The following is a 25,112-nucleotide window of genomic DNA, read 5'->3' as shown; positions in this document are numbered from 1 at the left end:
TTCAGGGCCACTGTACCCACCAATGTAACGAAAAACTTAAAAAAGTTATAATAATAATAAAATGTCTCCACTATCTGTGTTGTAAATGTGATTTCTCTATGATTCCAATCGCTTTTTATAGTCAAAATCCGCTACAACTACATGGGAGCGATGATAAACTCGGTTCCCAATTTTGGGTCCCTGGCTGGAGTGAGATTTTGATATCATGGGCTTAATTACACATATACGCACTAAATGACTGCTATCTTGTCCGTAGACATAAGCATTATATATGTGGCTTTTATACAATAGGTTATCGTACTCTAATCATGTTTTTAAACATAATCACTGTTCACCTTCGAATGATGAAACTCCTGGCGTTAAGACGGATTCTGCGCATGCGCAAAACGCGGGGATTGACCAACCGGCTCCCACTGCTCTGCGGTCTGTTAGCGTTGTTAAGAGTGGTTGGGGCGGGAAAGGAGTGGATTGACAGCTTGAGCAGCTGTCAACTCAACACTGTAATAGCCAACCAAAAACGATCGCCGGTTCATCTTGTTATTGGCGTGAGAATAGTTTGGGCAGCGTGAGAGCGTGAGATTGATAGTGAAAGCGTGTGTCACACGCCAGATGCGTGAGAGTTGGCAACCCTGCTTTATCTCCTCATAAATCTGTTCAGGGAAGAAGTGGAGGGAGAGCCCAAAATGGAGGCTTGTGGGCAGCATGCGAGGGACAGGCTTTGTTGACCCGAGGCCATTTATCTTTCTTCCTTTTCTCTTTCTTTTCCTTTTCTTTATCTCAGTTAAACAGCATATCGTCATAAAGGGCATACAGTAAAGTAACAAACAAATAGAACAAGCAAGTGCAGGAAATGTTCTTTTATTACACAAGCCAACAAAACTAGTTCTAGGCAAAGTGTTAGTGTGAATAGTAGGCTACATGTCTATAGGTTTGGAGGGGGAGTGTAGGGTGGTGGCTTTCTGACAGGGTGCAAATGTAATGCAAATGTGTTTTTTTTACAACTCATGGTAAAGCAAGACTAGAAAATAAACAACTATATGATGGATATAAAGTTTGATTTGTGTGAAATGTCATTCATTAAGTTAAGTGTGATCATGGGTTACTGTTGGTGGATTTTCACATGTGCTATTTAGAAATGACACAAGAGTTCCAGTTTCCTTAAAGAAAAGATTTTAATTTCAAAACAAATAATCAATAAAATAAGATACAACTATTCCTTATTCAACATTTAAGACATTCATTCTGGAATTCCACATTTATTCTATATATATTTGGCATTTTATATCTTAATTTGATGATATAGAGTGTTTGCACACAAAGGACTTTCAAAAATAATAAAGTGACCTTAATATGTTCACACATAACAACATAATCAAGTTTTTTATCAATGAAATGTTTGCTAATGATTCATACACTACTTATGAGTTAATGTTGAATATATTTATCGATGAAGAACAGCACATTTATTAAAATATACATTTTAAGAAAGTTTTATAGGTTATTATTATAAGAACAAAAAAAACACTTGCTTGTTTTTTCTTGTATTATTAAAAACACACACTGCCACCACTTACATACAGTATATGCCCTGCAACTCAACTAATTGGCCATGGTTTACACTGCAAAATTGTTCAGGGTTGAGATTTTTCATCATATGTGGCGATTGATCTTCTTCTGAAACACAAAATACATGTTTGTGATAAAACACAACTTTTGTTTAAATGTTTAGACTAAATACAAATGAAGGCCCATTACCTTGGGTGTTCCACCTCTTCAATGGTCTCTGGTAAACGGACATTTTGTGTCTCAGGAAGAAAATAACATGACAGCCCTGCAGAAATAGCCACCAGAGAGAATATGGTACTTGGTAAATGGCCCCACACTTCTTCAAGGAGGATGATGAGGGGAGAAACAGACACGCCTATACGGGCCACAAAGGAGCTGTAACCCAATCCATTTTGCCTGTATAAGCAAAAATACAGGTTCAGTATCCCGATGTCTCTTACTTCTAGACTTCTAGATACAGATACTGTTTGTTCATGTGCATAGTAAGCTCTATATAAGATAGTTTAATGACCTCATTACTGTGGGGTAAAGCTCTGTTGTGTACAGATATACGCATGTGAAAGATGCCTCTGCAAACATCTTGCCCAAAGCTCCCACAGCTGTCCGAAAAAGCCCCATATCTGAAAAGAAAAAATAGTCAAAGAACATTTTAAGCCCACGTTTTATTGTATTTAAAGCTGCTTGCTATGTGCAGTATTTGACTATTCGTCAAATACCATTGTTACCTATTTACTATGGTCTTCAAAAATCTAGTGTGTTAACCCTCTTGCTACCAACTTATTTACCATACAAGGAGACCATAGAACAACCATCCTTGTAAAATATTCGCTTGTTTTTAAAACAAAATGAGATATTTGATTATGTCATCTTAAGAAAAAAAACAACTGTATTAAGATTCATTTATTTGAGGAAAGTTACTGTTATATTCACAATAATTGTAAAGCCCTTATACCTGCTTTATAATTAAACATGAATTTTAAATCTTTCTTTTTACTTTTTAAGATATTTAAGGTTTTTTCTCTTTTCTCTAATGTTGTTTTCTATCATTATTGCAGTAGCTGTTGTAGTCACCCTGTTGATAATTTACCTTGAGGTACAAACATGTTGCAAAATATACACAGTCCAGTCAGAACAAGCGCTCCACTCTGACTTGACCTTCGGCCTATTTTTTTCAAAGTGAAATAGATAAATGCTTTGGCTGGAAGTTCAATCAAGCCGTAGATCAACTGTGTGAGATAGATGTTCAAACCAAATCCAGTGATATTGAAGCTGATTCCGTAATAAGGGCAGGCCACTCCAAACCTGTCAAAAGAGAGAGCAAATTTGATCAAAAATACCATTTGAGTTACACATTTGCCACAAAAAAAAACATATTTTAGTAGTACTTTGTGTAACATTAATCATATGATTAGATATTCTTTATTGTTCCTGCAGGGAAATTTGTTTTGCAGAAATTCCACAAAATATAGAATAATCAGACATACTGCACAGATAAATACAACTTATTGCACATCTCTCTAGGGACAACATTTACATCCATGTGTTGAAAGCTTAATGGACACAAACAGGAGTGTTTGTAGTGGTGGAGCCTGCTCTTGGGAAACCTGAATCTTCTACTTGAAGGTAATAACTGTGTGGAGAATTTGGTTTGGATTTTCTGTTCATAAATAGTTTGTGGGACCATTGAAGGCTTCTCACATCTCACATCTTGAGGAATAAGTGGTATTACAAGGCAGCACGAGTCAGGGCTAGTTAGCATGCTCATTTCAGATATCCCTGCAACACAATACTTGGTTGTCTTTGACATAACGGCAACACTGTAAAGGCTTCACATTCTGTTGAAAATGTTTTAAAGTTTTATTTTGGCTAATATCTTACACACTGCACCTTTAAAGGGAAAATAAAATAAATATACCAGACAATGCCAGTGAGGAGAGCCAGTCGCCTCATTTTGGGCGTCCTCACAAGGTCCAAATAGGAGTATTTTCTGTTTTGACTTTCCACAAATATGACTTTTGACAGAGTCTGCAGAGAAGAAAAGTTCAGAGTTGGAGTTGTAGTGTGAACGTATTTCTGATTAGAAGTGATCAGAAAATGTAAACTCTTGTACCTCTGGTTTTATGTCTGCCATGAACTGCTCTCTGCCGTTGACTTTTGCACACTTGCTCAAGTAAAAATGAGCAGCTTTTACCTTTCCATTACTTATTAGCCATCGGGCAGACTCAGGGAGCCACCTGCAACACAATTTGATTTGAATAATCACAGAATATAAAAAACATTTCAGACAAACTCATGAGGAACACGCCTACCTCAGCAAAAACATATAGCCATGCTATTAATCAGATGCTGAAAATGACCCTTAAAATATGTTCACATGACTTGTACATGTACTGTACACATTGAAAGGAAAACAACATGCTAGTTTTTGTTGATAGTTCAAATATTGTAATTTCCTTACCACCAAGAAATCATTGCCAGAATCAGCGGGGAGGTTGCTGTGGCAGTAAGGACCCTCCAGTGATTCACAAAATATGCAATAACAGGAAGCAGAGTAGTAAAAATACTCCAGTCCAGACTCATTAAAACGCCAACTGCAGTTCGATGTTTGATGTCCACCCATTCAATACCTATATAGAGCAATGATAATACATCAAGTCAATTAAATACAGAGACTCAATAACCTTTTATCAAGACATCATTCATAAATATTATTAATATTATTATTATTATTATTATTATTATTATTATTATTATTATTATTATTATTATTATTATATTATTATTATTATTATTATTATTATATTATTATTATTATTATTACTATTATTATTATTATTATTATTATTATTATTATTATCATTATTATTATTATTATTATTATCTTTTGTTTTCTGAAATGTACAATTCAAAATGTTCTTTCACAGATACCATGACATCAGAACTCACAAAGGACGATGCTGTTAATACTTATGCCGGAAATTCCAAATCCAGTGAGGAATCTCATGACAGCAAACATGGTGAAATTAGCTGAGAGAGCACTTGTAAATCCAAAGAGAGCCGTTGTTACATAGGACAGCAGAAGACTGGGTTTCCTGCCAAACCTGGGAGACAAAATAATTATGGATAAATCTGTAGAATTGATCAAAGCACACAAATATTTGTTTACTTAAAGGCAAAACAACAGACCTATATTCCTTCTTCATCGTCTCTGGTAATGTGTGTGTTAGGGTTAATACTATGTTTGGCGTTCAGGTTTACATTAGGTCAAGAGTTGTAAAGCATGTCATTAAACATGTTGCTGTACATTAACATTTAGTTAGCCAATAGTTGAGTATTAACTTTGGACTTTCCAACTAAGTACAAGTTAAGCTTCTTTGCTTAGTTCATCTTTGTTTTCAGGAGACGAGGCAAATAAGGCTCCTCAGTCAATTTGCATCAGTCCTCATCAGACCCTTGGCCCAAGCTCAACTGGCTCTAATGCAGACTTTTTTAATCATCATTGATACCTCAACTTTTGAACACACCTCTTGACTACATAGAGTTGTTGTACAGACATTGGACACCACACCATACACAGTGACCAACACAAACTAAAACTATAACAACAAATTATACTGCAACGAAAATCCCTATTATGCTTTTGATGTTTTCCCTTTCCTGTGGTGTGTTATATAGGTTTTTGTGCATGTAAAGAGTCTGCAAAGGAAAAATCCCAAAGTTCCAGGGGGAGTTTCTCTCCCACACACTCCTTCCCCCCAGCCTGAAATGTCTTGATTGGACTCCTCTGTTGACTTCAGTAACATCATGACATCACTACACAACACTCTTGTTTCAATTGGCTAGTTCCACCACATTGTACGTGATAGACTTATGGGTGGGACATCTCTAAGTTTTTACCAATCACAACAGAGCTGGACAGATAAAAGCCCTTCTAGGGACGAGTGTTGCAAACTAGCATTCGCTATAAACATTATGATACTTGCATCGGATAGCTGTTTTCAGTCTGTCAATGTATATTGTATCTGTCCCTACCAAATAAACGATTAAAAAAAACCCAAAAAAACCAACCAGAGCAGACTGGGCACTTGTATCAGATACACAGGCAGTTTGAGTAGAATAAAGACCTTTTTGAAAATTAAAGCATGTAAACATGACTCAATGGAGGCAAAAATACAAATATGAAACATAAAAATGCCCATAATAGGGTCTCTTTAAAAGTATAAGTCATCAATGTTTACCTTTTCTCTTGTAAAGTATTGCAATTTAACCACAGAGACTGAAATGTGTCTGAATTGAGAATTATAAAGCCATAACCACCTGTCACTAATATAGCCAAATGCTGCTGCTCCACACATGACCCCCAAGAAGAAGATAGTGACTGTGGCTCTGTTCAGTCTTCTTTTATCACAGACCAGATCCCACTATTAGCGGAAACAGATAACACAGTGAAGGTTAAAGTGAATATCAATTGTTTATATTAATTTTAGACCGAAAAACAATTCACCTCAGTGCCCAGAGAAGACCTGAAGGTATCGTACACCCATCCATCTTGGCACGGCACTGTCGGTAGTTCACTCATGCTGGAGGAGTTCAGCAGCAGATGATAATGAGGCTGTGCAAACATCTGACAGGAGTCAGGCGTCCCATCCTCCTGGACTGGAATACCAACAATAAGCCTCTCTTCCTGTGATAAATTCCCAAAGTATCCTCCATCATCCAGAGAGCTGATGTTGCAGTGGTGAGAAGGAATAACCGCAATGAAATTATTCAGCAGAAAGTGAAAAGGCAAAGTCATACGAGGTATTACAGTCATGAGGATTATCATTAGTTGGAATCTCCCAAAGCCGTCCACCTCTGCCAGCACATTCTCAAACTTCATCTTGAGAATAACCGCTCCAACACTTCAATTTGGAGAGAAGCTCCGAATAATATCACCAAGCACAAAGTATGTTTGTTTTGAATTGAGGCACAAGCCTTTTTAACACTGTATAATGCTGTTAGTTAATGGTCAGCTCAGTGAAAGTTTGTCTGACAAGTAACATATTTTAGCAAATTAATGATCTGTAATATTTCGAAAGAACATGCCTGTTGTCAAGGGAAGGCAAATAAGTTGAGATCTCCTTCCTGCTTATTCAGTCTGGTGCTATTCCGGAGCAATCGGGGTAACAACAACCACGTTTGGGCAATGAAAAACTAGGCCCGAACATTGCTAGCAGCTCAAACTGTTATCAAATAGTCTTATAATAGAATTGGGAACATGGCCCATTAAAACTGGTCCAGAATCACGTGTACAGGGGTAACTCCAAATCTAACAATGTTGATTTATTGTTCATTTAATCAGGCAGCCTCATTGAGATAATTAGGACATTTTTTGAAGAGAGACCAAAGAAGAAGAAACATTCACAAGAACATAATAAGCAAATAAGAAACAACATCACTGTGGATCAAGGGAGAAAAGATAAAGCAATTTGATAATAAAGCTTTCAAATATTCAACGATTATGTTACAAACTGTATATGTACTAAAATTACCCATAAACGGCCTCTGCAGGGTTTACTGGATCACTTTTTTGTGTAGATCAGTTTTTACCTTTTGCTTTGATCACCAAAAATACGTCAGATAGACTGAAAAGGGGCAAAGAGAGAGAGAAAGAGTAAAACATGCAGCAAAAGGCAGCAGATGGAATGGGCTGCCCGCTGTAGCAGGTAAGTTATCCGGCCTGGATTGCTCTTTAGTAGTTTAGTATATTGATGTTGCTAATGGTTTACAGGAGCTATAATATTGAATAACATGTATCTTCCTCTCCTCTTTACATTGGTTCCTCTCTGTGTTTGGCAGATGTTCGTTCTGTCTGGCAGGAAGGATGCTGCTGAACCAGATCCAACTACCTCCGCACAATAAGTGACTACAGGGAGGAGATACTACATGTCCTCAGATAGACTGCAGAGGTTTGGCTTTAACATTAACAACACCCGTTGTATCTATTTTCCAAAGATGCCTACAACATTACCATATACCCCTTTGTCTGAAGAAAAATGCTTATCAAGATAATTCTCTGTTATGTTGACAAATGTTTATAAATTGAATATTCCATACACAAAGAGAAATGTGAGAGCTATGATTTTTTGGTTTGTAGTTTTTTCTAGGTTCTCCCTTTCCTGTGATTTATTATATAGGTTTTTGTGCACGTAAATGGTCTGCATTTTAACATACAAACACGAACCTGGAAATGAGCATCATACAGTATGTCCTCTTTAATATGTTCATCAGGACTAACAGCGCATAGCTGTGTCAACTTTCAAAAAGTGCATATTAAATGATCTGTTACATGCTGAGCACAACATAAAGATTGCCTCCTCAAGTGATGACCTGAACCTGTGCAAACAATCAGTGACACTTTCAAATAGAGGAGATGGTTTCGTCTTCTTGGAAGCATTTATCTGGGAATGTAACACACCATCTATGTATCTTCACATGATAAGCAGGGTACAGAATACATAAGTGGACTTTGAATTGTAATATAACTGGAAATAATAACTGACTGTATATATTAATGTTTGTGTTGTAGCTTTAGCAGAGGTTTTCTCTATTTCTGTATTTTTCTGCAAAATTCAATTTCAAATTCAGTCTTTATTTCCATGTAAGGGCAAACTGTCAAAGAACAGCAGCCGTACTTCATCTGTTTACTGTACAGCAGCTTTATCATGTAATTTTACCCTGAATTCTACAAACCCTGTTTCATAACTTAATTTGACAGCAACGAACAAATGCTTATTATTGCAAGAACTGTAGATGTTGAAAAGAAACATGCAGTGGATGCGTGCTGATTTTTTAAAAGGTAGCTTGTTCATTTTATTTGTGTTAATTTACATTTAACATACATTTAATGTTTTATAAGTTCATTATGTCAACATGCTGCAGCTGCATTATACTGACTGAGCTTGTCTGGACGGGGGTTGGGGGCAGGGATACCTTTTCCTCTTTGTCTTTAAATGCTTAGGCATACATGGATGAGCAAGGTGGAAAGAACTGAACCCGAACATCTGCAGTCCACGACAAGTGCTCAGATGGTCTTCACTACGTCCATGCCCTGACACCATCAGGATGTGAAGTCTACAGCGCTGGATATCGATTCAAGGCCTTTCTTTTGGATGCTTCAGGGATGAATATTGTAAGTATGGATGATGTTTTGCAAGTAATTCCTTACTCAATCTCAGATCCCCCTTCAATCTTGTAATAGTAACTTGCTTTTACCGTAGGCCATATCTCTTTGTGACGTTGATCCTACCGTTGTGAATTTGTCTGCTTTAGGCTCTGATTTATACCACAATATTTTTATAATAGTAACAGGTTAAATTAAGTATCATATCAGTAACATAGCCTTAGGATGTTTCGTCATTTCATTGAGATTCTGGCTGTCTCCGGTGAGAGAAACTATTAAACACATCATTGTAATTGTTACTTAATGTCTTACATTTTTGTAAAGCACTTGAATTGCCTTGTGTTGAAAGGTGCTATATAAATAAACTTGCCTTGCACATATTCAATTAGAGTTCAAGTATATTTTAGTCAAAATGCTTGTGTCTGCTTACTGATTTAAACATGTATTTGATGTCAATACTGTACTTTTGATAGATTTCTGTTCAGTCTTAAGACTCTCTACATACATACTAAAAAGGAGGCTGTTAGAAACTTATGCATGTTAGTTATTAGTGGTTGAAACAAGGCAGTCTTATTGTGTGGAAAAACATCTAATCCGCTCAGGCTCAATCCTCGCAGGGGTCAACCCACAGACCAAGAGATCACTCGTTTGTCAGGCATACTGACTCCCTGTTTCCATGGCAATGAGTCATCGTACTGAAGATACTGCCATACTAGGAAACGGAAACCTGTGCAGCACCAAAGTTAGGCTTGATGATGGTTGATTGTTAAAATGAAGTGGAACCAAGTGTGAAGGGAAGCGTGGGCCCAACGTGTCCAAGGGTCTTTCATTGAAGTAATCCTGGAGCTGCATTAAGCCTTTTTATAGCCATTTATTCAAAATGCATAAAGTACTCAAATGTAATTTCTCTGAAGCTTCAACAAACTTTAAATCAGTTATATTGTACCACATAAAACCATGCCACATGCTGCAAACAAAAATGACCATTGTCTGATGCAACTAATGCACGTGTGGATTATAAACGTTGGTGGAAAGTAACTAAGTGTAGTTACTCAAGTATTGTACTTGCTTTTTTGAGTTATTTGTGATTTACTTGAGTATTTTTATTTATTGCTTCTTTATACTTCTACATCACTATATTTCAGAGGCAAATATTGTGCTTTTTACTCCTTTTCACTACATTTATTTAAACACTCAAAATTACAAGTACTAGTGTAATCTGCACCGTGTTCACTATTTAAAACAATGTAAATTAGTCCACAATGACCAACTACAATGCTAAATTGGTCTTACTTGTATATAAACAGGATAATATAATAACAGCAATAATATAATACTGATCAATTCTGCATAATGATAATGAAGTAAAATGTCTAAATCTGGACTTTAAGTTTTAGTAGAGAATTTTATTACCGTAGTATCTGTGTTTACACCTAAGTAAAGGATCTGTGTACTTCTTCCAACACTGATTAAACCATTTTGTCTCACACATTACAATCTGTTAATTGCAGAGCTGTAATCGAGGATTTTGTTGTGAACACTATGACAAAGTAAAATATAGATTGTAAAGTTACAAATTGCGCTGCTTTTACTGTAGATGTGACGATTTTATTCTAACTCTGATGATCCAAATTTTAAAAAGTGTATATAATGGGCTGCAGTGTAATGGCGCTACCTTCTGGTGGATGTCAGGAAATGTTGTTTTTGAAAATGTTTTGTACATCCTTGTTTTTTCAAACAGTAGCAACCTGCTTAAACGTCCTTTGTTATAAACCACAATCTAAAAATTCAGTAGGAACTAAAACACTTTTCTGTCACTATTTAATTTGACAGTTTGTTGTTAAGTTGTGAATGCACTGTTTAATGATCATATCTATATTCTAATATGAAAAACTGTGTAAGCAGCCAAACTGCAAAATTTGATGTCAGGTTTGGCTTAAATCATTTATTATATTATAAAAATGATCATTTTGAATCCTATTTGATAGATGAACCAGTGACATAATTTACCTTCAGTACCAAAACAAACACTGACTCTCAGGGAGGAGAAGGATGCCTAGTATTTCTAGTATGTATAAAACAAATAGTCTTTCAGATTCAGTTCTTAAATGGAGATAATGATTGCAGTGCTGATGTTTGTTGCAATAATAGATGAGAACAGCCGAGGGAACGAAACCTCCCTGTATAAACAGGAGTTCGGAAAACAGCCACCAAATTTGTTTTGCTTATCCTCTTGGATGCGTTTCCCCCTTGATGTTACATACCATTCCATTTAGAGCAATGGCAGCCCTGATGCGACTGCCAAAGAAAAGCTGCACTTCCTATTGGGGATAGGAATAATCAGGCAAATGCATAGTAAAATATAACAGTGTACTAATGTTGATATATCTAGATATGAACTGTTAAGGAAAAGGAGTTTATAGATATATTTGTAGGAATTAGAATCTATTGTTAACACTCAAGTTAGTCCAGGTGGAGATTACTTCAGGGGGATTTTATATTGATAACATGAATAAATAGAAGTGTGCAAAAAATTCTAATGATATTAAAACGCTCCTTTGCCTGTTTTTTTTTTCTTATTGAAGGTGTTATTGGTGATACCCAGGATATTGTGAACCAGCTGTAGAGATGGACCCAGAAGCTGAAAGCCGAGGCAGCAATGATAAGTTGGTCCCATGGTCCGGTTCAGATGGATCCCAGGAACCTTGTGAGTCCTACAATGAAGATGAAATCAGTGATGCAGATTACCCTTTAGACCCTCTCCCTGCTCACATCGAGAGGCCTGATCTTGAGTCCCCAGAACAACTTGAGTCACAGGAATGGGTATCTGTAGGGGAGCAACAGTCCCTACCTGAACATAGTGGAAGTGAAGAGGATGTTTCATACCAGGAGGAGGATGACAGCTACCTTAGTGAATCAAGAGAGTCCATTGCAGAGTCTCCTAACATGCAACATTCACCAACATCACTTTCCCCGCACCCAGATCGCTCCGACTCTGAGCATTTCGCCAGACAGATATCACGGCCGCATTCCCGCTTATCTTCGTCCTCACTCGGTGTTGCAGCTGATATGACCCTGGCCTTGACCCTGACCACAGAGCAGCCCCTGGGAGCCAGTAATAGGCAGGGCCCAGGGACTGGGAACAGGAGGGTTGAATCCTCAGAGGAAGGAGGGAGCAGTGAAGCACCTCCTGCTTCTGTCTTCTTTGGAATTTCAGCTGAGGCTGCAGAGCATGCAGAGAAGTGGAACTCGGAGTCTGACACAGATCCGTGCAGACCGCAGAGGCACAGGGCAAGGTCCACACGTAAGTATCTTTCTTCAACACTCATAGGTTTCAGTAGACACAGGAAGCTAGTGTTGCCAACTGTCCAGCAAATATCAAATGTTTTTCTTGTGTTGCATTTATTTGAGTGGCTTAGTAAAAAATAAGGAATCATTTTGTGTTTGCCTGCAAATATCATGAATTGTATTTATATGATATTCCTAAATAACATTTTAGCTTGTGTTTTTTATTGGTGTTATATGAGTGCATTTAGTGGATAAATAACTTGTGCAAAGCACTGTGGGTGCAAGTTATTTACATGCTGTAATGTGGGGTCTATTTGGGGTGGACTTAAAGGGAGAATTCCCATGGCTTTAATAGTCAGAGCAGGATAATAATAAAATATGACCATATGATGAGGCCGGCAGAAACACATTTGACTGACACCAGCATGTGTCAGCCCGGCCTGTTACCTGACTCCCTTTCAGTCGTAACACTGACGGCAATGGAAAGTGAGCTCCTCACTTTTTTTGCCTCATGGACCCCCTAAGTTGGCTGTAAGTAAATATGATGCTTTTTTTAGTATGCTTGCTTAAGCAGGGGAACATTATTAAATTCATAATTATAAAAAAGCAAACAAACTAAAAGTAACTCATAATAATAATAATAATAATGGTTTCATCTTCATAAGGCAAAGATATAAATTTTAAAATGTGTACATGTCTCCATCTTGTGAACCTTTGTTTTCCTCTCCCTTTCTTTGTCTCAGGGCTCAGTCACGACAGCCAATCAGAAAGAAACGTCAAGGAGACCAAGTCCAAATGTAAGCGAATTGCCCGGCTGCTAACAGATGCACCCAACCCTCAAAACAAGGGAGCCTTGCTGTTTAAAAAACGCCGCCAGAGGGTTAAAAAGTATACACTAGTGAGTTACGGGACTGGTGAGCACAAGCTTGAAAGCAAAGACCAAATAGAGGAGGAAACTAAAGACGTCAGAGCAGCCGGGTATAACTTTGTGGCAACAAGTGAATCTGAGTTTGAAGAGGAGTATTCTGTTTATCACCAGCAGCATAATTTAAATCGGAATTGGTCAAGTGTTCGAAAAATGGAAGCAGAAACAACAGGAAAGGGTGTTTCAATGTTTGAGCGACGTCGTAAGCGGATGGATCAACTTGTGTCAGAAGAGGAAGAACTGAGGAACAAAGGATTACCTGTGGAGACATTAGCAGAACCTGAGCGTACAGAAGGCCAGAATATTTATGACAATGAGGAGATGTACATGCATAGTGATCAGGCCAACTACATGGATGCAAATCTCAAGCAGCATGTCGAATACCAAGAAAGTTTTGACCAGATGAATAACCAATCCAATGTGCCTAAACCCTTGGTGCCAAACAGAACTGCGAAGCCTTTCCTTGGATTTCACATCAGCACGTCTGCTCCTACCATGCCTGGTGGGGTCGCTCCAGTGCCAAGGAAGCATGAACCAAGATTCAAAGTACCTGTGCCTATTATAACTAACCCACAGGTTTGGTCCCCAACCGGAGACATCATAGCCTCAAGAGATGAGCGAATATCTGTGCCAGCAATAAAGGTTGGTATCCTACCTGAGTCTAAAAGGAAAGCCAATAATAAACAGCCATCAATGATGTCGCAGGGTGGGGATCCTCGCCTTCAAAACAAAGGGGAAAGGAAGTCTTATATTGAGAGTGAGGAAGACTTCTTCAGTCTAGGTGCAGAAGCGTGTAACTTTATGCAACCCAGAACAATTAAACTCAAGAATCCCCCTCCCGTTGCGCCGAAACCTACTATCAACCCATCCTGCCCACCTTGGATGATGAAGAGCCCCTTAGGTGAGCCCAATATTCCATCAAGAAGTCCGATTTCACAACCTTCTCACAATCCTGTGGGGCCTCAAAGTCAGCGTTACTTACAGCAACAAGATTGGGCTCAGCCTCAACACATGGCCAACCATTGGGCACCAGATCAAACTCAGGCAACACTTCAAACACCTGCCAATGCCTGGGCTCCCGTCGACTCCTCTTCTCAGCTTCATCTTCAGCCAACCACAAATAGCTGGAGTCAACAGCCGCCACAGTCCTCTGTGAGTATGCAGGCCCGCAGTCCTACTTATAGCCCACATCACCCACCTTCACCATCAAGGAATAATTTAGACAGTATTCCAAATTCATTGGCCTCTTACCCACCAGAAGCAGAAAAGCCATACGTCCCTACTTTAAAAGGATCACAAGCTTCTCCAAAGGGTCAAGTCGGTATTACTCGGGCTGGGGATGGTGCAACCAGGGCGGGAAAAGGGGCAGAGCTGTTTGCCAAAAGACAGTCCCGTATGGAGAAGTTTGTTGTCGATGCTGAAAAGGTTCAAGCTAACAAAACGAGATCCCCTTCCCCAACCGCGTCACTCCCTAACTCCTGGAGGTATTCTTCCATTGTCCGTGCTCCACCGCCTTCATCATACAACCCCCTTCTTTCTCCTTTCCACCCTCAATCTGCAGCCAAGCAACCCCCGTCTACAAGCCCCAAAATCAAGCCTAAGACCAAAGCCAAACCCAAACCTAATGCAGCCCCAAAGCACCTTAACCCCTTAGAAATTATGAAGCATCAGCCCTATCAGTTGGACTCTTCACTATTCAAGTACAATGCAGTCCCTGTTGTCAAAAGTCTGAGCCCAAAACCAACTGAAGAATCAAATATAGTGGTTACCAAAAGCCCCAAACCAACTCAAATGTCAAAGTTTGAGCTTACCAAAAACCTTAAACAAAGATCTGACCCTTCTTATTCCCCTTATAATGCCTCTGAGCCTGTTGTTCAAAGCAAGGCAGAAGTCCCCGCTAAGTCTCCTGTATCGGTAAGTTCCCAAAATTCTTCTGCCTGCCAAATCACAAGATCAACTGAGTCTCTTGCATCTGACAAGCGCTTGAATAAAAAGCCCACTGTCACTCCCGCAGCCCATCACATAACCAACAAGCAAGCACCAAGCGCCCGACCTGCAAGCGCATCCTCTCAGCATTCATCTATGGGTGACAGCATAGCTTCAGCTTTTTCTCCTGCATCCCTTATTGCTAGAGGTGCTCGTCAAATGGCACCTCGCCCAATGTTTTCTGCTAAGAAGCCTTTGAGTACAGGCAAACAATGGAAGTCTGTTGCTGCTCTTCATTAGTTCTCATACTGTATATGGTCATGCTTTACTAAAACGATATAAAATAATATCAACTGCAACCCAGCAGCATCTAAAATGTCTTATTTAACAGGTGGAAATGTAAAGACTCAAGACTAAGTGTAGGTCAAATCCTAAAATAACTTACAGTATGCAGTATAGAGTTGTGTTTAGCTGGAAATGTAAGGCAAACGAATGTTAATGAACAGCAACGCTAAGCAATGTTAAACATAGTAAATGTATACAATATAAAGAAGATTAACGTACCAATGAAAAAAATAGCACATTATTTTATCTTCCTCAAATAGGGAGGTGCATATTTGCTTGAAAAAGAAAATGTGAGACTATGTTGAGTGATACTCAGGAAGTGCTATTATATGTGCAATATTGTGTGAGAGCGCCTTGTTCAACTGAGCTCTCTAGTTTGAGTTGTTTTTCTTTAGTTGTTTTATCTTTATAAATGATATATCATGCCTGACTTGCATTATTATCTAGCAGTCATCACTGACACCAAAAATATAATGTATTAATACATTGACTCTTTTAATTTAACTTACATTCATACTTTTCATAATTCTGCCATCTGATATAACAATAACTTATGTTATAGTTACCAAATATGCTTAATTATTAAGTTTATCTGGAGAGAAACTGTCTATGCACTTCTTATTTTGGATGCATACAACTTGCTATTTCTTCAGTCTCATTCCTTTAACGGTATCACAACAGCTAAAAAGCGTTAACTTTGGTTGTGATTACTAACCCTGATGACTTTAAATGTATTTATGTGGATGTGTTTCTTGCAGTTGTCAGTTATGGCCAGTCATTTACCTTTCTCCTCCTACTTGATGTCAAACATGAGTTATACCAGATAATGGATCTCTTCACACTGTCAGTGGCAACTTAAAGTGAAATTGTCTTATATATGTTTATGTCTCTTTCAAAAATATCAATGTTATTGCACTTCTTGTCCTCAGCACAATTAAATGTCTCTTTCCCTTTATGTGTGCACTTTGTGTAATGAGCTTCTTTTCACTTTTCCTGAACTACAGAGTCACTTTTTTCTACCTTTATCTTTCTTACTGCCTCACCCTTTCACACTGAAATCACTCATATTTACTAAACCTTCAGCAATATAACTTTTCTAAAATGTTCTACATGTTTGGCTATTTGTATTACCTCATTACTTATATTTAGATAACATTATAAATTGCTGAAGGTTAATACTGTCACTGAATCACTGACATGATGTTTCTGGACTTATATGATTCTTTTTATTCACAGTATTTTTTATCAGTCAGCCTTTAACTCTAATGTGAAAAGTTTGGAACTTTGATCTTGCCTCTTCAAAAGATGTTCTGCCCACTGTTTGTGTCTGTAGAGGTCTAGTAAGATAAAATTCACCTTTATATCACGTTAAGAAATGTTTTTGCATGCATTGAATTATATTTATGAAGTATTTTTTTTTTACACTTAAAGACAGGACGGATTCTGCATAGTTGTTCAGAACAAAAAACAAAACACTCCCTCCACATACCAAGATGCCACACAGCCAACACTCACTAAATGGATCAGTCAAACACGTCCATATAAGCTCTGAACTTGCTATCAATACTTGCTAACACTACCCACTTCACGTTCGGAGTACAAGCTAAAAACAATGAGTGACTTACTAAGTGGTTAGCTGTCAGGGTGTTACTGTTTCTAAATGAAGAAAACAAAGCCTTTATTTAGCTGCCAAGAACCCCTGAATATTGATCATTCAAACAGCAGTACTTTTGAGAAAATACTTAAGGTCAGGTTATGGGAAGATAGTATCAAAGCCCTGCACAGGCAGGGTTAACCCACACAGGTGATTTATGGCTGAGCAGACACAAGAAAATTGTGTTTTAAAGTGGATTTCCCCTTTAAGTTCCCCAAAAAACTTTCATAATTTGTCTTGCCAATGAACCAACAGCAGGTAAGTATTTATTTATTGTCAATATTTGTTAATATCTCTATGTTGCTGAAGGTTGAAGATAAAATATATCTTGAAGATAAAATATAAAGAGTTTTTAAGATGCAAATGTATTCCATGTGCAACTTATTGGGTAAAGAAAGTATAGGGACCAAAAGAGGACTTTTTTTACACATGAAATAAGTTGAATATTTTGCATCTTAAGAGCCTCTCACATAGATGATGTTACAGAACTATAAAGTTATTATAGCAAAACTATGATTCAACACTATGCAACCCCAACCCTAAGTTTAAAGAAAAAGTTAAATAAAGGTAAACAAACCACATTATTAGTTAGGTTATTATTAGGTTTACATGAAGCCAGAGGGTGGCAGCAAAGTCTACAACACTGCCATCCCACCAGTCAAATATCTGCTTTTCTTTCAGGGATTTGGAAGAAGCCGCTCCCTGAGTCTACCCAGACGACTGAATTCGATGCCTTCTCCCAGACTTCTGTCTCCTGCCAGCACACCTGGAATCCAGGCATCTTATTTAGCCACACAGAGGCAAACATCCTTTCAAGAAAAAGTCTACAAGCCACTGACTCCTTGGGAGGCAGCATCCAGAAGCCCCACTTGTTCAGTAGACGATGCCTTTGTGTTTCAGAGCCTCCCATCATCTGTTGCCTCTAATGTCAAAGCTGCAGGGCACCGCAGATCTCTTCCAGAGCCTCCAGATGAATGGAAGCGCAGGGTGTCCCTTGATCCTGCAGCTGTCGGGATGGGTCATTATCATACGGCCCCAGCTTTTCAGGCACTGTTCACGAGCAAGACATTTTCACCTGAGAAACCAAAATTTTATGGGCCTCCCTTCAGACCTGCCCAGCCTCTGAGGCCTGTCAGCAGGGCCAGTTTCGGATACATGGGATAAGGCTAAGGTCGAGCAAAGTACTCCCCCTTTGAAAAGTGCTGCCCAGAAAAGTTACTAAGATGAGGTCAAACATGCATCACATATTAACATACCTGATGGTATAGTAAACATGGAGGACAAAATAGATGGTTTGGCCTAAAAGCATTAACTATATTTGCTTAAATGTGATTCAGAATAAGGCTGTTGTTGGCTGTGTTAGTTCAAACTTATAAAGGATGAGGAATATTTCAGATGATTTATATTGATGGTTTTAAATTGTTAAAGGAAGTGATAAACAGCTACCTTTATGTGTGGTCACATGATTTGAAGAGCACAACATCTTATTTAAACATTGTGTTGTGATGCTGATGAGATACTACCCTGCTACGCATTGATGGGTGATTTTGTTATTGTGTCTAATTGATCATTTTAGAACAATGTTGTTTCAATTCAGACTGATTTAGGATGGTTGCACTGCAGTGAAGAAAAGTATGATGAGCGCCAAAGGGAACGTGCAGTAGTTGAAAGAAATGTTTGGTAGATCACTTTTTTTTTTAGAGTTGTGATTTTCATTTTTTAGAGTTGTGATTTTCATTTTGACATTGTTCTGTTACAAATAAGTAAGAAACAAGGCATTTTATGAAATCAAATTGTGACTTTTCAGTTATGTATCTTAACTTAAAAACTCACTGACACTTTGTGATCACTTTTGCTCATCTCAATATTTCACACAGTGATAACAATATGTTACTTATCTTGTTTCAATCAGTCTTTTCTTGCATGGCAGTGGTAGTTGTTGCAATTATATTAAAAGAGTGAACATTTCTATTAATATGCAGCACTTTGAGTAGTCACATATACAATATCTCTCTCTGCTCTGAGGAAGCCACACTGCATTTTTACAGAAAACGTGCTATAAGTTAACATGGGGCTCATTCAAAGTGATGACCTCAGTGTGAGGGAGATGTAAGAGGAGTAAATGTTGCATGCATACATTCATGACATATTGAGTACACACTGCGTGGTGTTTAAGATATAGAGTGTCGGGATTTTCAAAATGACTGATTAGCCATGGTTTTATCCTAATTATGGATTGGGCAATACCCCGTGTGTTATAAGTCATGTTATTTTTGCACCTTTTAAACACAAACTGAAAAATTAAAATACTTGAAGATGCTTCAATGTTTGAAGTGTTATTTCCGGCTTTAAATCTTTGACATGAAGTAAGCATAATTTTTGGTGCGGATGGATTTGATTAATTCTCTTAACTAATATAAGTCTTTATTTAAATAAAACATAATATATCAAAATTAAACATTAAGGTGCTACTGGTTTGCAATGTTTCTTAGCTAAGATCAGGAACTTCTATGTAAAGTCTGGCGTATGACAACAGGTTTTGCTGCCAGGGTAATGTCCTTGATGCTGCTGTATAAACATCTTTATGACCACCATTTCGGGGGTTGAGAGCCCACTCCCCCTCTAATCTCCGCCTCACTTGTCTGTATATCATTATCCAAAGTCAGTGATCACACATAATAGCTGTAACAAAACTCAGTTTAAAGCGAGGCCACCACACCTAGCAGCTGTGCCCTGCAATAAGGACCTCACAATTTGGAGGTTACAATCCCTGGGAGGTTATTTTCACCGACGGAGACACAATAACTTTGAAGATTCAACACAAGGAAGGAAATGGGCCTCTTGAGCGGAGTCCTCGCCTTAGAGTACATCAGTGGGCATGTGTTGTCCATCGTCTCCCCTCTCTCTCTTTCTCTCCCTCTGGTAGCTATCCTTGCCCCATGGTGTTAGAGAGTGGTTTTGAGTGTTTGGCAGGTTAAATTTAGCCTATTGATGTAAGCTGCATTCCATTCACAACAGACACAGGGACACACTCACAGTTTGGCTTTAGTGTCCGGGAGTGTGAAGATCAGGGAAGATCAAACTACCTCCTGGAGGTTGACCCCTGAGCTCCGTGTCTCCCCTTCAAGGATACAGGTGGCACACTAGGGATACCAGCACAGGTACGGATACAGAACTTCGTCAGAGGGTATTTCTTGGTATATTTAAATTTAAAACGTTGAAATGTTTGAGAAGTCATTGTTTGGGGTTAAAAATAAATGTTGCTTGTATTTCTTACGAATTATGGTGGTCACTTTCTTATCATCATTTGGTTAAGCATAATATGTTAATGGAAAATGTTTCATATCTTGAGTATTCAATTGCTTTACTATTTCTAAAGATTGCCTCCAAGAAAACTTGTTATAATGCCACAAAGACAACAGATGGGCATAATTCAGATATTAAACATTCACCGGGAGTGATCTACCATGTAGCATCATGTTCTGCTTTTGACAACAGAGCAAAGCTAAAATAATATGATTGCACCAGTCACTGTAACTCAGGAAAGTTATTTTGATTATAATTTGTTTGATGTGGTTGACTGCCGGACATTTGTTCAGCTACGAATACAAACCCAGGGCACATTAATCACCCTTGACCTTTACACAGGTGATTTATGTGAGCAGCAATAAAAGGGGATACCACTAACATTTGTTCACATACTCAAATATTTGTCTAATGACGAAGCCAGATTTAGGAATTACATTTATTGTTCTAAGAACAGTATGGTTTAGGATTACGCAATGCATGGTCATTATTAAATGCTACCTCTATAGAGAGATTACTCGTACATTCGTAGTACAAACACTGATATGGCATATTTTTCATCACCTGGGTGCCTTCCATTAATCTTTAAAGTCCAATAAATGCTGACAGCCAATGGGAGATAAAGACTATTAATAATAAGTCTATTATGGTAGGGTGTTATGTAACAGGTAATAACTGAGACTCTGTGATATGAGATTAAAAAGACAGATTTATTGTTTGCGGTTTTTCTAAATGACATTTGATGAAAGTTGACTTTACACTTAATAAATAAACAGTAATCTCTGTGTTTAGCTGTTTGTAAGGCCAGTGCTGCATCGATGTTCAGTGGGGTCTTAGTATTTGGATTAAAACAACTTCTTTATGACTTGGGCAGAACAACTACATGATGTCCTGTATGTATTTCCAGCACTACTGCGTTCTGCCAACCTTGCCAAACGCCAAAATGTCACAATTCTGTACAATGCCAACTGGGGAGAGGAAGAAGCGCGCAGCAGCTATTTGCCGAGAGGTCCATGGCACCAATGGTATGATCAATGTTAGACTTGAGGCTCAGTGGGCAAAAACAGAGCTGAATGAGAATATCCTCTGTGATTTGGGTTCAAAATGTCAGAGCTACCCTCCTGGACTTGCCATAAATAAGCTAATGAGATGATTTACTACCTATGCCGGCTAATCCTTTGTCAATGTCCTTTTCAAAAGTCTATTTGTGGAGAGGGGAGGGAAGTTGTGAGGGCCAACTGAGTGTAGCCATTTGGATGATGTGAAGGTTTGTGACAGCTGCAGTACATACCGTCTGTGTGGTGGAGGAGGAAGTATTATGTCCATCCAAAACTAATTCTCAAGTACAATGATAACTCATATTCCATGACAGGGCTTGCATCATGGAACATTTGAGTTTTTTGACAGATTGTCATCCATGTACCCTTCCTCCAACCAATTCAGCTTACAAAATGATATCAGGGTATATTTCCGTGTTTGTATGTATGGTGTATGAAGCACTTTCCAGGTGTCGGCTTTACCCTCTTTTCCTACATCTGCCACTATCCCCCCACTTCTTTTGAAGTTAGTTTGTGATAATCAAGTCATAAGAAGTTTATTAAAACATATACCCAATGTTAGTTTAGTTTTATCCCACTAACGGTATCTATTTTGACCCAGGGTAAGTCTCTAATACAGCCTTAGAATTACCTTAAAGGTATTCTTTATTTCAGTCTATGGTGTGCTTTATTAGAATTGCCAAATAAATGTGCAATTATTCAAATAATAATTGTTGACACACTATAAGCTTTGGGACACCTGAGGCACTTGCCCACTTTTGCTTATTATTGGCAACCCAATAATATGAATGACAAATCATTGGCCTGGTTATTGTTTGTATAAAATGTACCTTGACTTAATATTATGCGTTGGCATAGGTACTAGTTTTAAAACATTTTTGGCTCACCATTATGTGATATTTGACATGAACACTGATTAATTACGGGTTCTACTAAAGCTGCGTGTTTTACAGATTGTTATCTTCCTCTTCATCTTTATATATATTTACTCCACAGGTGACGTTATGGATCTGGGAAAGAAGCTCAGCACCCCTAAAGACATTATGTTGGAGGAGTTGTCATTGCTTTCCAACAGAGGGTCCCGTCTTTTCAAAATGCGCCAGAGGAGATCTGAAAAATACACATTTGAAAGTATCCAAAATGAGGCAAACACACTGCTGAATGTAAGTCAACCTACATGTGTTATTAAGACAATTAATAATGACTGAATTAAATGAATGCTTGAAATCTGAATGTTTGTGTTTATCTGGATTTCTGTCTACACATACATTTGTAACGTTATCTGTTTATTATTGTACTCATTAAGTAAATGTACCAGGAAATGTGCTCTTGAAAAAAAGTGTTACATAGATGAAAACAGACACGTGTGCCTTTTACATCGTCCAGACCAATCTTCTGAGAGGCTGCACTGGCACTTTGCTGAGGAGCTGCTTCCCTCTTTATCAGTGTCTGTTGATGTGTTTCTGTGAGTCTCTGTGTGTGTGTGCGTGTGTGTGTGTGTGTGTGTGTGTGTGTGTGTGTGTGTGTGTGTGTGTGTGTGTGTGTGTGTGTGTGTGTGTGGGTGTGTGTTTGTAAAGTATCTGAGTGCTTTGAAGACAGCAGCTATAGTTGTGCCAGTTTGACATGTGTTGATTACTACCGTAAAGTCAATCCATATTTTATACTTTACTTTTATTTTCCTGTTTTGCAGAATGATATTTTAGCTCTGAATGCAAACACTGTGGAAATTAAAGTGGATGCACCAACTGATGGCACTGGTGCTACACCAGAAATCACTATTTCAGGTAAATATGCTGTTCAGCAAGTAAGGATGTTGAAGTTGATTCCCATATGGAGAATACACTAACACTAGTTAAGATGTGAACCTTAAAAGCTTTCATTATTATGAGTTAAAATACACGTGCTAACATTGGCATTAGATTTGCGATATGATAAAAAAAATCCTACTGTATATATATTATTTCTTCTACTGTCAAACTATAAAAAAACTGCCAAAACTTCACAGTCAAATAACAGTGACTGATTATGTAATGCTGTCATTAAAATAACAACTGGTATCATACAGTAATAAGAGCTGGTCCAGTTTTATAGCAACTCCCTCATGATATGTAACTCTGATTCATTAAACACTCTGGGATGCTTTAAACGCTTTGTTTTCATTTCATTGTACTTAGACAAGCCAACAGAGTCCTATGCTTATTCTAAAATGCTCCAGTAGGGTGTCATCCCATGTCGACACATTATATGATGAGCGCACACTTCAACTATGTGCTATTTTAAGGTCTCAGATCTCAATGACAGACAACTCAGTCCGTCTGTGTAAGTGTTCTCTAAGCACAGTCTCTATTCATAATCCGACCCACTCCAAATCTTTAGCCTCCTCCCATTTGAGGCTTAAGAAAACGGCTCAGCATTAACCCATAAACTGCAACCCAAAATGTCAACTGGTCATGTTCCAATGCTGGTACAATCCTCCCCAATATGAACTCTTGGTGCCTCTGTGGTTTTGTCTCCTTAACAGACATGTCTGCAGAGAATTCAAGTGCCACAGCTATGCATAAGTCCTACCACTCCCCATGGGACCAGGCAATCCTCATGGACCCCAGCCTCGCCGAAACTATTAAACTGGAAATGTCAGCACCAGATCCAAAACAAGACCTTCCTGAGTTCAAAAGCTTTAACCGGTGAGAAAACTATAAGCATATGTTACTGAATTAGTAGAGAGCTCAACGACGAGTTCACACTTGATGTCGATTACAGGGTCGCCACTCCTTTTGGAGGCTTCGACAAAGCTCCCAGAGGAATCACATTCAAGCTCCCAGAGTTGGACCTGAACCCGCCCAAGTACCCAGAGCTGCAGGAGCCCGGGGTGAAGAGACCCACCTTCAACCGGACGGCCTTGGGGTGGATATCTGAGGGCACCCATCTGATCCTCCCAACTGTCACACTGGAGCCCATCCCAGTCCCCGAATCGGATGACCTGTAGTGGTGTTTCTGTTGGTAACCTGGCAACAGGATGTGGCTGTAGTATATTGGCCATGCTGTAACGACGGCAAAATGTTATTTTAGTAGCACTGTCACAATTCCCTATCAATGTGTTGGATTTTTTTCCCCAATAGACACGATGTTTCATGCATTTGTTGACTTGTGTGTTTGGTGTGCACTTAAACTGTATTTAAAGTAAATCATGTAAATAGCTAAATGAACGGGCTATACATAACTCAAGGTGTTTAAGGGTTTCCACTCATAGTGAAAGCAAAACTGTAAATGTTAAAAATGTAACGATGACCTGTTGAATATGTAATGTAAATAAAGAATGTACCTTATTTATTGATGGTACACAACTGGAACGTGCAGTCATTTATATTAAGTTATTACTACTATTATTTCAATCAATTCAATATATTTTAAAGAGTTATTGTACCGGAAAATACACAAAAAATGTTCATTGCTTTTAATGTCAGAGCATGCAAATGTGGATTATACAAATACAACATATTTAAGTATTATAATACATTTTATTTTCAGACTTTTTAAAGTGAATCTAAAGAAGTAAATGCAAAAAAATAATCTGTTTCTGTTTTGAAGCTCTGATTATTTTTGAGTGCTGGAAAACAACACACTATTATTTTTATTACTGTTTTTGAAACTGAAAAAAACATTTTATCTTGAGGAAAAAACAGAGGTCACATCAATCTGGGAGGAAGACTGAGAAACCTGGACTGTGATGGCATGGAACTGATTGATAAAAGATACTGTAACTGCACAACATGGCTATCGTAGTGCATGTCTTTTTTGGAGAGAAATAGCACTAAATAGAAAATGTAAATGTTGGTTTTATATTTATCCTTGTCATAGGTGCTCTTGTAATCTTGTAACTTC

The 25,112-nt window shown here is 38.2% G+C and overlaps 3 protein-coding genes across 5 annotated transcripts; 2 read left to right on the top strand and 1 right to left on the bottom strand.

The window, feature by feature from the left end:
* Positions 1-1,153: 1,153 nt before the first annotated feature.
* LOC134864244 (solute carrier family 22 member 7-like) lies at positions 1,154-6,521 on the bottom strand. Of its 2 annotated transcripts, none has more exons than XM_063883072.1 (10): positions 6,071-6,521; positions 5,884-5,987; positions 4,513-4,667; positions 4,025-4,193; positions 3,677-3,800; positions 3,482-3,591; positions 2,654-2,868; positions 2,078-2,186; positions 1,756-1,962; positions 1,154-1,671 (listed from the first exon to the last, which is right to left on the bottom strand). In XM_063883072.1, exons 1-10 carry the CDS (start codon positions 6,443-6,445, stop codon positions 1,632-1,634), a joined length of 1,608 nt encoding a protein of 535 aa, XP_063739142.1. In that variant the 5' UTR covers positions 6,446-6,521; the 3' UTR covers positions 1,154-1,631. The 2 variants fall into 2 exon arrangements, with proteins under 2 accessions (XP_063739142.1, XP_063739140.1); XM_063883070.1 differs by having other exon boundaries at positions 1,154-1,674; positions 6,071-6,519.
* Positions 6,522-11,356: 4,835 nt separating this feature from the next.
* synpo2b (synaptopodin 2b) lies at positions 11,357-19,191 on the top strand. Its single transcript, XM_063883814.1, has 3 exons — positions 11,357-12,032; positions 12,760-14,855; positions 17,548-19,191. Exons 1-3 carry the CDS (start codon positions 11,357-11,359, stop codon positions 18,028-18,030), a joined length of 3,255 nt encoding a protein of 1,084 aa, XP_063739884.1. The 3' UTR covers positions 18,031-19,191.
* A 151-nt stretch (positions 19,192-19,342) lies between these two features.
* On the top strand, positions 19,343-24,580 carry myoz2b (myozenin 2b). 2 transcript variants are annotated; one of them, XM_063883815.1, is made up of 6 exons: positions 19,343-20,027; positions 21,080-21,197; positions 22,227-22,393; positions 22,921-23,014; positions 23,752-23,914; positions 23,991-24,580. In XM_063883815.1, exons 2-6 carry the CDS (start codon positions 21,116-21,118, stop codon positions 24,214-24,216), a joined length of 732 nt encoding a protein of 243 aa, XP_063739885.1. In that variant the 5' UTR covers positions 19,343-20,027; positions 21,080-21,115; the 3' UTR covers positions 24,217-24,580. The 2 variants fall into 2 exon arrangements, with proteins under 2 accessions (XP_063739885.1, XP_063739886.1); XM_063883816.1 differs by lacking the exon at positions 21,080-21,197.
* The last annotated feature ends 532 nt before the right edge of the window (positions 24,581-25,112 follow it).

This window comes from Eleginops maclovinus, chromosome 5, assembly GCF_036324505.1.
Source record: "Eleginops maclovinus isolate JMC-PN-2008 ecotype Puerto Natales chromosome 5, JC_Emac_rtc_rv5, whole genome shotgun sequence".
Taxonomy (NCBI): domain Eukaryota; kingdom Metazoa; phylum Chordata; class Actinopteri; order Perciformes; family Eleginopidae; genus Eleginops; species Eleginops maclovinus.
This window is presented reverse-complemented; position numbering and strand designations above follow the sequence as displayed.

Coding starts and splice junctions, on each gene's coding strand:
- myoz2b (XM_063883815.1), top strand. CDS start 21,116: ATGTCACAATTCTGTACAATGCCAACTGGGGAGAGGAAGAAGCGCGCA. Junction 22,394..22,920: donor AGGCAAACACACTGCTGAAT/GTAAGTCAACCT, acceptor CCTGTTTTGCAG/AATGATATTTTAGCTCTGAA. Junction 23,015..23,751: donor ACCAGAAATCACTATTTCAG/GTAAATATGCTG, acceptor TCTCCTTAACAG/ACATGTCTGCAGAGAATTCA.
- LOC134864244 (XM_063883070.1), bottom strand. CDS start 6,445: ATGAAGTTTGAGAATGTGCTGGCAGAGGTGGACGGCTTTGGGAGATTC. Junction 2,187..2,653: donor CAACATGTTTGTACCTCAAG/GTAAATTATCAA, acceptor TTTTCTTTTCAG/ATATGGGGCTTTTTCGGACA. Junction 1,963..2,077: donor CTTTACCCCACAGTAATGAG/GTCATTAAACTA, acceptor TTGCTTATACAG/GCAAAATGGATTGGGTTACA.
- synpo2b (XM_063883814.1), top strand. CDS start 11,357: ATGGACCCAGAAGCTGAAAGCCGAGGCAGCAATGATAAGTTGGTCCCA. Junction 12,033..12,759: donor GCACAGGGCAAGGTCCACAC/GTAAGTATCTTT, acceptor TCTTTGTCTCAG/GGCTCAGTCACGACAGCCAA. Junction 14,856..17,547: donor CCGCTAAGTCTCCTGTATCG/GTAAGTTCCCAA, acceptor CTTTTCTTTCAG/GGATTTGGAAGAAGCCGCTC.